The sequence below is a fragment of the Microcaecilia unicolor genome, chromosome 14 (genome assembly GCF_901765095.1).
Source record: "Microcaecilia unicolor chromosome 14, aMicUni1.1, whole genome shotgun sequence".
Lineage (NCBI taxonomy): Eukaryota > Metazoa > Chordata > Amphibia > Gymnophiona > Siphonopidae > Microcaecilia > Microcaecilia unicolor.
The window spans coordinates 2,105,449-2,120,227 of NC_044044.1; the positions used below are offsets into that span (position 1 = coordinate 2,105,449).

Here is a 14,779-nt window from a genome sequence, read left to right on the forward strand (position 1 = left end):
TAGGCGCACGCTGTTGATGAGAACGAGCATGCTGGGACTGAACCTGACTAGACTGTTGGAACACTGGAGTGTACCTACGCCTAGCATAGGAATACGGAGCACTCCGCGCCCCCCCCCCCCCAAAAAAAAAAAAAACCTCCTACTTGAGGAGGCTGAAGCAGAAGGCACCTGGTGGGAGAGAGAAGCCATAGCATCACTGTGCTTCTTGATCTGGCCAACCAGATCTTCCACCTTCACTCTAAAAAGGTTATCCCCCCAGCAAGGTACATCCACCATCCTCTGCTGGACCGAATGATCCAGGTCAGAGACACACAGCCATGAGAGTTTGTGCATCGCTATACCCTGAGCAGCGATTCTGGATGCCACATCAAAAGTATCATAAGCTCCCCTGGCCAGGAATTTATGACACGCCTTCTGCTGCCTGACCACCTGGCGCAAAGGCTCGGCCTGCTCCGGAGGGAGGGCATTGACCAAGACAGACAGCTCCATCACCGAGTTCCACAAGTGGACGCTCGTGTAGAGCTGGTAAGATTGAATACGGGCAGTGAGCATAGCGGCCTGATACGTCTTCCTCCCAAAAGAGTCCAAGGTCCTAGCTTCTCTGCCTGGGGGCGTCAAGGCATAGTTCCTAATACACTTGGCTCTTTTGAGGGCAGAGTCCACCACTATGGAATTGTGTGGTAACTGAGACCTTATCAACCCAGGTTCACCGTGGATCCGATATTGGGAATAGGTCTTCTTCAGGATCACGAGAGCAGACAGAGGGAACGACCAGTTTTGCATAAGGACTTCCTTGAGTACCTTATGCAAAGGAGCCGTCACTGCCTCCTTAGGTGGAGAGGGATAATCCAGGACCTCAAGCATCTCAGCCCTGGGCTCATCCTCCACCTCCATAGGGAATGGAATATTAATAGCCATTTCCGGGACAAAAGATGTAAAAGAGAGACTCTCAGGAGGAGTCTCCTTTCAGGTGGAGGGGAAGGTTCAGAGAGAATTCTAAAAGACTCATCAGAGGAGAAGTATCTGGGATTTTCCTCTGACTCCCACGAATACTCCTCTTCAGTATTGGAAAGCACTTCCATAAGGGAGCTCAGAGACTGAGCCTGCCTTGACACCGAGGATCGACATCCTCAATGGTGATGTCGAGAAGCTGACGACTGCATGGACTGCGGTGAAGCTTCCTCTACAGACGTCGAAGGGGAGTCAACCTGGGTGGCAGCCGACACCGGTGCTGCTTGACGGGGACCTCACCGCAGGCAAAGGGCCAGACGTCACTGCAGCAGGCGGCGAGGAAGGCACAAGCACCCACGACACCAAAGTAGACTGGCGCAGTTCTTCCAGAAGTTCTGGAAGCAGGGCCCGGATGTGCTCGAGAACCGCAACTGGAGAAGGCTGGGGGGCCGGTGGAGCAGCCTGTGGCAGAATTGGTTGAGGTTCAGGAGCAGGTACCGGGCTGCCAAGAGACCGACGCATCAGCACCTCCTGTATGGAGGGGGAGCAATCCTCTCGGTGCTGATGCTTCTCGGGTGCCGAATCCTTCGATGCCCCAGAGCTCCCAGCACCATGTGTCGAAGGAGATCGGAGACGGTGCTTCTTCGCCTTCGCTTGATGTCCGTCACCAAGACTCCTCGGTGCTGACGAGGACAACATGGAATCCTCATGTCTCCTTGGGGTGGGGTCAGATGATGGTCGGTCCCGGGGTGCCTGCATAGCAGGAGGCTTCGAGACAGGTGGAGACCCACTTGACACCTCACTACTCCCAGCACAACTTGGTCTCTCAGCAGCCATTACCTCTGCTCTTGACGTCTATGCTTCCCTCGATGTCAATGTTGCCGACCTTGGTACCAATGTCGATGCCGACGTCAAAGGACTGGACTGAGCCCCAAAAAGTTTCTCGTGTTGGGGTTCTCGAGCTACTTGGGTCCGCGTCTTCATATGAAGACACAGAGCACAAGCAGCTGGGCTGTGGTCGGGCCCAAGGCACTGGATACACTAGGAATGGGTATCGGTAACTGAGATTGTCCGGTTGCACAGAGAACGATGTTTGAAGCCTCAATGACATGGAAGGAAAAACGGGTCCGGTGAAATCAAAAGACTCGATTATGCCAATAAAAAGGGGCACGAAAATGAGGAGAAAAACCCAGCTGCGTCGAAAAAGAAAGGAAAGATTGGGAAAAAAGCCTGAGGATTCAAGAAAAAGGATCCTAAGCTCTTTTTTAAAGAAAAACAAAGTAGAGAATAAAAATCACTCTTCAGAAGAACTCTTTCCCTGGCCAGAACGAGCACAGGAGGAACCTGCTGCACCTTGTTGCGAAAAAAAAGTAACTGAGGTACATGCTCACGCGGCAAGTCAGTCCGCGCACGTGCGCTAGAAGACACTAGCAAAGTTTTTTCTTCTTTGCTATGGCAAAACGCCGATTCCCGTGCCGACGCGGACATCGATCCCACGTGTGAGAATAATGCAGCCTGCTTGTCCTCGGAGAAAAATCACTCCAAATTCTGTCTGCTGAGATAAAATCCAAACTAGGATCCAAAAAATCAAAAATATCATCATCTTTAAAGGATTCTCTTATTTTTTAGATTTTTTGAGTTAAAATAAATTAGCTAACTGGGAAGCAGAAGGTGTTTTAATAGTAGATGGAGCAGTACAAGCCTCTGTATTTGTACAATCTCTTAGAATTTTAAAAAGCAATTTTGTATCTACAGAATTGTCTTCAACCAATTTTGAATAATAATTCTCTCTTTTCAATAGTCTCATACTCTCCAATTATCCTTTGTTTCAATATGTTTTTGCCATAATCTCTCTGCAGATCTACATTTCCTCTTAAGGACAAGCAATTCAGGGTCAAACCATTTATCAGAACATCTGGACATTTCAGTACGAACTTTAAGGATCCAAATTATCCAATACCTCATTACTAAAATGCAAATAGATTCCCAGAAAGCACTTGCTTCATCCAGTTGTAGCCAAAAAGTAACTAACTATATCTCCTCTAGAAACACACAAAGTTTGGTTTAATGATTTAGTTCTTCCTAATTGTCTCCAGTCAATATTAAATTGATAGATGAAATGGTTTGACCAAGGAATCTCTAACCAAATACTATCTTCATAAAGTTTATCTATACAAGTATCCACCTTAGCAAATACTATTAAATCTAATTAATGCCTTTTATTATGTGAGTCACTGAATAGTGGAATATGATATCCTTAATCTGATAGGCTACAATTTCTAGTTCAGGTGAAATGTAAGCTTCTAAAGTAACTACTTCAAAAAAATCTTTATAGATGAATGCTGTACCTCCACCTCTTAGAGGTTCTTTTACTAAATTGCAGGAAAAAGGGCCCTGTGGTAGCGGCGGGGGCTGATTTTCTTGCACACCAGAGCCCTTTTTTCTGCAGCCGGTAAAAGCCCCTCCCCTCCCCCCAAAATGTCCATGTGGTAAGAGAACTCTTACCGCCACTCACTGAGGTGGTGATAAGGGCTCCCGTGCTACCCCGCAGTAAGCGGTGATGCCCGATTACCACTGGGATATCACCACACAAGCCATTTCCGGGGGTTTTCTTTTTCCCCCAGAAATGGCGCACGCTTGAGGCGGGACTACCACTGGCAGCCGCGTTGGGCTGGCGGTAGTCCCGGAAGAGCGAGCGGTCAACCGGCATTGGGCTTACCGCCGCTCTGTAAAAGAGCCCCTAATTCTCCCTACAAGTTAACTTAATTTTATAGCCAGGTGGGCAGATCTCATTTATCACGGGGTCTACTGCTGATGTTAACCAGGTTTCGGTTATCCAAAAATATCCTAACTGCTTTTCTGTAATCCAATCCTTAATAATATGTGCTTTATTTCCTACAGATCTCGCATTAACATAAGAACATGGTATAGGTAAATAGGGAAATGTTTAGTAAGCTGTTTCAAAGTAGAGCGACGGAACGGTCACAAGCATCTCCTTTAATTCAATTAGGAGGGCGGTGTCGTATTTGTCTCTCTCTCTCTCTCATGCCCCTCTCGGGCATTACCCCGGCATGTCTCTCTCTCTCTCATGCCCCTCTCGGGCCTTCCCCCAGCGTGTTTCTCTCTCATGCCCCTCTCAGGTCTTTCCTCAGCGTATATTTCTCTCTCTCTCATGCCCCTCTCTGGCTTTCCCCTGGCATGTCTCTCTCATGCCCCTGGCATGTCTCTCATGCCCCTCTTGGGCCTTCTCCCGGCTTGTCTCTCGCTCTCATGCCCCTCTCAGGTCTTCTCCCGGTGTGTCTCAATCTCTCTCACGCCCCTCTCGGGCCTTCTCCCGGCATGTGTCTCTCGGGCCTTCTCCTGGCATGTCTCTCTCAAGCCCCTCTCGGGCCTTCTCCCAGTGTGTCTCTCATTCTCATGCCTCTCTCGGGCCTTCTCCTGGCGTGTCTATCACTCTCATGCCCCTCTCCCGGCGTGTCTCTCTCTCTCTCGTGTCCCTCTCTGGTCTCCCATGTCTCTCTCTCTCATGCCCCTCTCGGGTCTTTTCCCTGCATGTCTGTTACTCTCATGCCCCTCTCCCGGCATGTCTCTCTCTCTCATGCCCCTCTCAGACCTTCCCCGAGTGTCTCGCTCTCATGCTCCTCTCGGGCCTTCTCCCAGCGTGTTTCTCGCTCTCATGCTTTTCTCGGGCCTTCTCCTGGTGTGTGTGTGTGTCTCTCTCATGCCCCTCTCGGGTCTCCTGACATGTCTCTCTCTCTCATGCCCCTCTCAGGTCTTTTCCCTGCGAGCCTGTCACTCTCATGCCCCTCTCCCAGCGTGTCTCTCTCTCATGCCACTCTCAGGCCTTCCCCCTGAGAGTCTCTCTCTCTCTGGCTTTCCTCCGGCGTGTCTCTCTCTCTCTCATACCCCTCTTGAGACTTCTCCTCGGCATGTCTCTCACTCTCACAGCCCTCTCGGGCCTTTCCCTGGTTTGCCTATTGCTCTCATGGCCCTCTCAGGTCTTCTCCCAGCGTGTCTCTCTCTCTCATGCCCCTCTCAGGTCTCCCGGCGTGTCTCTCTCTCTCATATGCCCCTCTAAGATCTTCTCCCGGTGTGTGTGTGTCTCTCTCTCATGCCCCTCTCCCGGTGCGTCTATTTCTCTAATACCCCTCTTGGGCCTTCCCCGGCGTGTCTCTCTTTCATGCCCCTCTCGAGCCTCTCTCTTTCTCTCCCCCCTCTCTAATGCCCCCCTCGCAGTGTGTGTGTCTCCCTCTCTCATGCCATTCTCTCAGTGTGTGTCTCTCTCTCTCTCTCGTGCCTTCCCTAGCGTGTATCTCTCTCTCTCTCTCATGCCCTTCTCGGGCCTTTCCCCAGCGTGTCTCTCTCTCTCGCTCTCTCATGCCCCTCTCGGACCTTACCCTAGTGTATGTCTCTCTCTCTCTTGCCCCTCTCGGGCCTTCCCCCCAGGGTGTGTGTCTCTCTCTCTCTCTCACGCCCCTCTCGGGTCTTCTCCCGGCATGTCTCTCTCTCTCTCTCTCACGCCCCTCTCGGGTCTTCTCCTGGCATGTCTCTCTCTCATGTCCTTCTCGGGTCTTCTCCTGGCATGTCTCTCTCTCATGTCCTTCTCGGGCCTTCTCCCAGAATGTCTCTCTCTCATGTCCCTCTCGGACCTTCTCCCAACATGATTCTCTCTCATGTCCCTCTCAGGCCTTCCACCAGCATGTCCCTCTCGGGCCTTCTCCCAGAATGTCTCTCTCTCATGTCCCTCTCGGACCTTCTCCCAGCATGATTCTCTCTCATGTCCCTCTCAGGCCTTCCACCAGCATGTCCCTCTTTCATATCCCTCTCGGGCCTTCTCCCAGCATGTCTCTCTCTTATGCCCCTCTCGGGACTTCTCCCAGAATGTCTCTCTCTCATGCCCCTCTCGGGCCTTCTCCCAGAATGTCTCTCTCTCTCATGTCCTTCTCGGGCCTTCTCCCAGAATGTCTCTCTCTCATGCCCCTCTCGGGCTTTCTCCCAGAATGTCTCTCTCTCATGCCCCTCTCGGGCTTTCTCCCAGCATGTCTCTCTTACAGTGGGGGAAATAAGTATTTGATCCCTTGCTGATTTTGTAAGTTTGCCCACTGACAAAGACATGAGCAGCCCATAATTGAAGGGTAGGTTATTGGTAACAGTGAGAGATAGCACATCACAAATTAAATCCGGAAAATCACATTGTGGAAAGTATATGAATTTATTTGCATTCTGCAGAGGGAAATAAGTATTTGATCCCCCACCAACCAGTAAGAGATCTGGCCCCTACAGACCAGGTAGATGCTCCAAATCAACTCGGTACCTGCATGACAGACAGCTGTCGGCAATGGTCACCTGTATGAAAGACACCTGTCCACAGACTCAGTGAATCAGTCAGACTCTAACCTCTACAAAATGGCCAAGAGCAAGGAGCTGTCTAAGGATGTCAGGGACAAGATCATACACCTGCACAAGGCTGGAATGGGCTACAAAACCATCAGTAAGACGCTGGGTGAGAAGGAGACAACTGTTGGTGCCATAGTAAGAAAATGGAAGAAGTACAAAATGACTGTCAATCGACAAAGATCTGGGGCTCCACGCAAAATCTCACCTCGTGGGGTATCCTTGATCATGAGGAAGGTTAGAAATCAGCCTACAACTACAAGGGGGGAACTTGTCAATGATCTCAAGGCAGCTGGGACCACTGTCACCACGAAAACCATTGGTAACACATTACGACATAACGGATTGCAATCCTGCAGTGCCCGCAAGGTCCCCCTGCTCCGGAAGGCACATGTGACGGCCCGTCTGAAGTTTGCCAGTGAACACCTGGATGATGCCGAGAGTGATTGGGAGAAGGTGCTGTGGTCAGATGAGACAAAAATTGAGCTCTTTGGCATGAACTCAACTCGCCGTGTTTGGAGGAAGAGAAATGCTGCCTATGACCCAAAGAACACCGTCCCCACTGTCAAGCATGGAGGTGGAAATGTTATGTTTTGGGGGTGTTTCTCTGCTAAGGGCACAGGACTACTTCACCGCATCAATGGGAGAATGGATGGGGCCATGTACCGTACAATTCTGAGTGACAACCTCCTTCCCTCCGCCAGGGCCTTAAAAATGGGTCGTGGCTGGGTCTTCCAGCACGACAATGACCCAAGACATACAGCCAAGACAACAAAGGAGTGGCTCAGGAAGAAGCACATTAGGGTCATGGAGTGGCCTAGCCAGTCACCAGACCTTAATCCCATTGAAAACTTATGGAGGGAGCTGAAGCTGCGAGTTGCCAAGCGACAGCCCAGAACTCTTAATGATTTAGAGATGATCTGCAAAGAGGAGTGGACCAAAATTCCTCCTGACATGTGTGCAAACCTCACACATGAAGACGTCTGACCGCTGTGCTTGCCAACAAGGGTTTTGCCACCAAGTATTAGGTCTTGTTTGCCAGAGGGATTAAATACTTATTTCCCTCTGCAGAATGCAAATAAATTCATATACTTTCCACAATGTGATTTTCCGGATTTAATTTGTGATGTGCTATCTCTCACTGTTACCAATAACCTACCCTTCAATTATGGGCTGCTCATGTCTTTGTCAGTGGGCAAACTTACAAAATCAGCAAGGGATCAAATACTTATTTCCCCCACTGTATGTCCCTCTCGGGCCTTCTCCCAGCATGATTCTCTCTCATGTCCCTCTCTGGCCTTCTCCCAGCATGATTCTCTCTCATGTCCCTCTCGGGCCTTCCCCCAGCATCTCTCATGTCCCTCTCGGGCCTTTTCCCAGCATGTCTCTCTCTCATGCCCCTCTCGGGCCTTCTCCCAACATTTCTATCTCTCTCGGGCCCTCTCCCGGCATGTCTCTCTCTCTCAGGCCTTCTCCCGGCGTCTCTCTCTCTCACGCCCCTCTCCCAATGTGTGTATCTCTCTCTCCTGCCTGTCTCGGGCCTTCCCCCAGCACGTCTGTCTCCTGCCCGTCTTGGGCCTTCACCCAACATGTCTCTCTTCTGCCCCTCTCGGGCCTTCCCCCAGCATGTCTCTCTCTTCTGCCCCTCTCGGGCCTTCCCCCAGCATGTCTCTCTCTTCTGCCCCTCTCGGGCCTTCCCCCAGCTTGTCTCTCTCCTGCCCCTCTCGGGCTTTCCCCCAGCATGTCTCTCTCCTGCCCCTCTCGGGGCTTCCCCCGACGTGTCTATTCCTCTCGGGCTTTCTCCCGGCGTGTCTCTCTCTCTTACACACCCCTCTGCTGGTGCGTCTATCTCTCTCATGACCCTCTCAGGTCTTCCCCTGGTGTGTCTATCCCTCTCATGCCCTTCTTGGGTCTTCTCCCTGTGTGTCTATCGCTCTCATGCCCCTCTCCCAGCGTCTCTCTCTCTCAGGCCTTCCTCCGGCGTGTCTCTTGTCTATTATCATTACAGCTATGAGCTTTGGTTCAAGGCCTGACTTTGGTTCAGGATCTAACATGAGAAAAAACCTTACAGGCCCATGACTCTAACCTGAACTTCAGTGTGACTGCAGAACTCATGATCTGTTCTGACATTTTCATGCAACAGAATAAGGAACGGGCATAAGTGGAAAAACAGAGTAACACGTTTAGCAACATGGTGGTCACAGATGTTTTAGTGAAAAACAGAACAAGATAACTCCTCAGGAAGGCTTCCAGGAACAGCTAGTCTATTATTAGCTTTTCCAGTAAATACTAACGAACTCAGTGTTAACTCTGACATTAACATAGATCCAATAACTACTACTATTTAGCATTTCTATAGCACTACAAGGCGTACGCAGCGCTGCACAAACATAGAAGAAAGACAGTCCCTGCTCAAAGAGCTTACAATCTAATAGACAAAAAATAAAGTAATCAAATCAATTAATGTGTAAAGGAAGGAGGAGAGGAGGGTAGGTGGAGGCGAGTGGTTACAAGTCAAAAGCAATGTTAAAGAGGTGGGCTTTCAGTCTAGATTTAAAGGTGGCCAAGGATGGGGCAAGACGTAGGGGCTCAAGAAGCTTATTCCAGGCGTAGGATGCAGCGAGACAGAAGGCGCAAAGTCTGGAGTTGGCAGTAGTGGAGAAGGTAAGTCTCACGTCGGTGGTAGGAAAAATAATGGAGTCGCTGCTCAAAGGATAATTAACTTTCTAGAAGCTACAAACATGGTATGGGTTTTGTGTTGCAAACCATACAAGGAGAGACTTGCTGACCTGAACATTTATACCTTGGAGGAAAGGAGAAACAAATGATACAGACGTTCAAATATTTAAAAGGTATTAATCTGCAAATAAGGTGTGCTTACTGTCATATTATTTGTATCCTGAATGGACATATAAAAATGAGTGTACTTCCTACTTCAATGGAAAGAGACAGTCACAGCCAGTACCCTTTGTGCAAGTAGGGCTGCTCTCCCATGAGAAACCAATCAATTGGCAAGTAATTCTATTGCTTTCTCATAAGTAGTCTTGAGTCTTTTATATCTGCAAATTGGCTTTAGCTGGTAATTTGGGGTGAGGGCAAAAAAAAAAAAGACCTTAAATAAAACAGAGACTCAGATCCAGAGAACACCCATATGTAGCTGTGGTACTGTACTCCCATAAGCAATTGATTGTACATATACTTGGAGAATAATAAATAAAAGTATTTGATTGCCTATATATAATTTGGAGTCTTAGATATAGCAGTACTTTTGTACAGCAATGTTCTGTACTCCCAGTGAGATATCACTGATCTGCTAATTGTACAAATACTTGGTAAGAAATAAGGTATCTAATTAAACTCCTAACTGATGCAGCCTTGGGTGATTTATTTCTTCCTAGGTATTGGTGGGTGAACCACCATATAGGGAGGGATAAATTGACCCTAAAAAAATACACTGTCTCTCTCTGGCCTTTCCCCGGCACGTCTCTCTCTCTCTCTCATGCTCCTCTCTGGCCTTCTCCCGGTTTGTCTATCACTCTCATGCCCCTCTCGGGTCTTCTCCCGTCATGTCTCTCTCTCTCGTGCCCCTCTTGGGCCTTCCCCCGACGTGTCTCTCTCTCTCATGCCACTCTCGGGCCTTCCCCCGACGTGTCTCTCTCTCTCTCATGCCCCTCTCGGGCCTTCCCCCGACGTGTCTCTCTCGCTCATGCCCCTCTCGGGCCTTCCCCCGACGTGTCTCTCTCTCTCATGCCCCTCTCGGGCCTTCCCCCGACGTGTCTCTCTCTCTCATGCTCCTCTTGGGCCTTCCCCCGACGTGTCTCTCTCTTATGCCCCTCTCGGGCATTCCCCCGACGTGTCTCTCTCTCTCATGCCCCTCTTGGGCCTTCCCCCGACGTGTCTCTCTCTCATGCCCCTCTCGGGCATTCCCCTGACGTGTCTCTCTCTCATGCCCCTCTCGGGCGTTCCCCCGTGTCTCTCTCTCTTTTTCATGCCCCTCTCGGGCGTTCCCCCGTGTCTCTCTCTCTTTTTCATGCCCCTCTCGGGCGTTCCCCCGACGTGTGTCTCTCTCTCTCTCTCATTCCCCTCTCAGGCCTTCTCCCGGTGTGTCTCTCTCTCATGCCCCTCTCCCGGTGTGTGTCTCTCTCTCATGCCCCACTCCTGGTGTGTGTGTGTGTGTCTCTCTCTCTCTCATGCCCCTCTCCAGCCATCCCCCAGTCTCTCTCACTCCCCTCTCCAGCCATCCCCCAGTCTCTCACTACCCTCTCCAGCCTTCCCCCCGTCTCTCTCACTCCCCCCTCTCCAGCCTTCCCCCATCTTACACACCTCTCCAGTCTTTCCCCCGTCTCTCTCAAACCCCTCTCCAGCCATCCCCTGGTCTCTCTCTCTTTTTTTCTTGCCCCTCTCCAACCATCCCCCAGTCTCTCTCCCCTCTCCAGCCATCCCCCAGTCTCTCTGTCTCTCTCTCTCATGTCCCTCTCCAGCCACCCCCGTCTCTCTTTCTCATGTCCCTCTCCAGCCACCCCCCCACAGTCTCTCTCTCTCATGTCCCTCTCCAGCCACCCACCCAGTCTCTCTCTCTCATGTCCCTCTCCAGCCACCCCCAGTCTCTCTCTCTCTCATGTCCTTCTCCAGCCACCCCCAGTCTCTCATGTCCCTCTCCAGCCACCCCCCAGTCTCTCATGTCCCTCTCTCCAGCCACCCCCCCCAGTCTCTCTCTCTCATGCCCCTCTCCAGCCACCCCCCAGTCTAATTCTCTCTCTCTTGAAGCCATGAAACTTCTCAAACCTCCTAATGTAGAAGGAAGAGACAAATAAATCAGTCCCACGGGGAGGAGGAGGGCAAAACAGAGATGTCCTGGGCTCATGTGAGGAGGGTGGAGAGCTAAAGTGAAGGGAGAGATGTACTGGACTCATGGATGGAGAGGAGCTAGAGGGAAGGGAGAGAGGTGCTGGACCAAGGGGATGAAATAAGAGTGAGTCAAATAATGAACCCAAGCATTGTTACTCCTATGTCAAGCCCCCTGGAACCTCAATTCATTCTCTATAGTTCTACAATGTTCCTTGTCTGTGGAAAAGATTTGTTTGCATATTACCACCATTCAAATATTTAAACATCAGCATCATATCACCCCGATCTCTCCATTCCTCTAGGATATACATAATCAGGTTGTCAAGTTTCTTCTCACAAGTCTTGTGGTGCAAAGCACATACCATTTTCACCACTTCTTCAAGCCTTTTTACATCCTTAGCAAGATAAGGCCTACAAAACTGAACACACTATTCCAAATGGGGCCTCAACAGCAACCTGCACAGGTGCATCAACACCTCCTTTCTTCTACTGGTTATACCTCTCTCTATGCAGCCACCACTTTGTCACATTGCTTCGCTGCCTTGAGATCCTCAGAGAGTATCACCCCAAGGGAATTTTGCACTTCTTTCCATTAAACTAACTGCTAGATCTTAGACCATTCTTCTAATTTTTGGGGATCTCTTCTCATGTTTTCTACTCCCTCTGGGGTGTCCACTCTGTTGGCCATCTTTGTGTCATCCGCAAAAAAGAAAACTTTTCCTTCTATGCCTTTAGCAATGTCGCTCATAAATATATTAAATAGATCAGCCCCAGTACCAATCCCTGAGGCACGCCATTACTCACTTTTCTTTCCTCCAAGTGGATTCCATCCATGCTGCCTTGGATCTTGCAACCTCTTGGATTCTAGAAAGTTCACTATCCTATTCTTCAGATCTACCTTATGATAATTCATTGTGGATATTCTAAAAATATGACTGGTTGTGGGGGTCCCTGCAGAACAGACATATAGGGGAGCTCTAGGAGAGGACTCTTCAAAGACGTTGAGTCGAAACTCCTGGTACAATACAGAGAGACAGGTGTATTGGAGGGGGTTAGGTCCCCAGAGGAAAAGTGGCACAAGTTCCGCTACTTTTGACCAAACTATTTCTTCTATAAATAGCATGGCATAGCATATATCCCACTACCATATATACCCCTACCAACAAACCAGAAGCACTGGAATGAGAAGGAGTAAATGTATTTAGAGTAAAGTCTCAAAACAAACTGCATTATCTAGGTAGTTAAATAATCCATGAGGCAGAAACAAAGACTGGTTCTGCCTCCTATATGCGCCAAATCTCTTTCATGCACATCAAAATATTCTTTTAGAGCAGGAGTGGGCAACCTTTATACACTGAGGGGCACATGAATGTCAATACTATTTCTAGCAGGCTGTAACATATCAGAACTGAAAATGTACAAAACTCCATAGACCTGTGAAAATTGAACTAAAAATGGAGACTACTAGAGTGGCTATTCTGAAAATATTTGTGAAATACAGTATTTAAAAATTGTCAACACTCTGATTAATGCCATTTTCTATGTATACTTCATGGTCTCACAGGCCACATAACATTCAATTGTGGACCAGATGTTGCCCACTCCTAGATTATTCTAAATCCTCTTTTATGAAAGCAAGTATTAATGGAAAACCCAACATTCAGCTGCTGGTAGTTACATGGATGTTCCAAAACGCTTGTTTAGCCACCCCTAAATCTTTCAGTGATAATGAAAGGTATGTGGCTATTTCAGTGTTCTACATGGAGCACTTAAGGGTTAGCCAATGAAAAAAGATTTAACTGTGCTGATGGACATAGGAGTGCATGCATTAAATGCAAAAGGTCAGCTTAATATCATCAGGTTTGGCATAATATGGCAATAGAACTGGGAATTCTCCAAACTCTCTAGTATATATATTTGCACAGGATGGCCAAGACAGCCGAATGAAAAGTGGTTTCATTCCTTTCTTCATTTGTTCTTATGATCAAAGCCAATATACATTAGTTCATTTCTACTGTACCTAATGAGATCAAAGTTTGGTGGATTTCTTGGATCACATTCCTGTAGAGCTGTTTCTGCCATTCTTCCAACTGCATCCATTCTTCCTTTGTGAAACAAATTGCAACATCTCTGAATTCAACCAATGCCTGAAATAAAATGCATTATATCATCAGTACCCTCTCCCTCACTGAAACAGAAAAGTAGTAAAAAATGGTTTGCTAGCTTCCCCCACTCCCCCATTATAAATGTCCATCAGACTGCCCCAATTATAATAATAATAATAATAATAAATAAATAAATAATAATAAAGGAGGCTAACTTTTATTGTTCAGATCCTTTCCAAATTTCAGGCTGAAACTACTTACTAATATTAATCTAATCTAATCTTAGCATTTCTATTCCACGTAACCAGTTTAGACTCAATGAAGATCACAATACAAGAGATTGGGCTAGAGCAGTGATGGCAAACCTATGGCACACGTGCCAGAGAGGGCACGCAGAGCCCTCTCTGTTGCCACGTATGCCGTCGCCTCACCCACCGAAGTTCGTTCCCTCCTCCCTTCGCGTTCCAGGCCCTCCCTCCGAATTTTAAAAGTCATCTATTTTACCTCGTCGGGGTTAGGGCAGCAGCATGCAGGCTCAGCTCGGTGCTTAGTTCCATTTTCCCTTCTCTCTTTCAGCTCTGGTCCCGCCCTCATTTCCTGTTTCCGCAAGGGCGGGGCCAGAGCTGAGAGGGAGAGAAGGGAAAACGGAACTAAGCACCGAGCCAAGCCTGCATGCTGCCACCCTAACCCTGACGAGGTAAGATAGATGACTTTTAAAATTTGGAAGGAGGGGGGACCCTGGAACTCGAAGGGAGAGGGGGGACGAGGGAGGGGGAGGGGGACAGATCCACATGCAAATAAATCAGTTATCGAGCTGTTACATTAATTGGCTCCAATTTTGATTTGTGTGAGAAACTGGCTATGCACAATCTATAAGAATTCATGCCCAAATCCTTTTGCGCACAACTAAAAGGGGGGAGGGGCTATAGGAAGGGAATGTGTGGGTCGGGGGTGTTCCAGAGAATTATATCCAGTTTTACAGAATTTGGGGGCAGAGTGCGCAAGTTGCATGCCAAGATGAACACTAGATTTCAGTTGGTCCTCATGCCCACAGTAGGGCACTGGAATGCTTGCCAAGCACTATTCTATAAAGTGTGCTCAGCTGGAGTGCACTTTATAGAATAGTGCTAAGCGCACATTTTTCTTGGCGCCTAATTTTCAGTGTCATTTAATGAATCCAGCCCCATATCTATAAAAAAAAATTTTTAAACATGGAACTATTTATTTTTAATAGGTATTGAAAAGACAGATAAGATTTTAGATACCGTCAAAAAGAATAGTAAAATTTTAGAGTCAATCTCTATCAAGGTTTCTGGTAGCCTATTCCACAGATCAGGTCCTCTACTTACTACTGACCTCTGTCTTGTAGAAAGTTTCCAAAAAAAGATTATTAGAAGGAATAGACACGAATTTCCTAAGAACATCAATCAATATGTCTTTACTCTTTCAATAAATCTCTAAATGCTAAGATAGCAAGGAGG

At 48.3% G+C, this 14,779-nt stretch overlaps 1 protein-coding gene across 1 annotated transcript in view; it reads right to left on the reverse strand.

Annotated features, from left to right (window-relative positions):
* LOC115458147 (zinc finger protein 300-like) overlaps nucleotides 1-14,779 on the reverse strand; it is a 175,327-nt gene that overhangs the window by 108,501 nt on the left and 52,047 nt on the right. Inside the window, exon 3 of the mRNA XM_030188000.1 lies at nucleotides 13,214-13,340. Coding sequence (XP_030043860.1) covers nucleotides 13,214-13,340 — 127 coding nt within the window. The remainder of the gene's footprint in view (nucleotides 1-13,213; nucleotides 13,341-14,779) is intronic.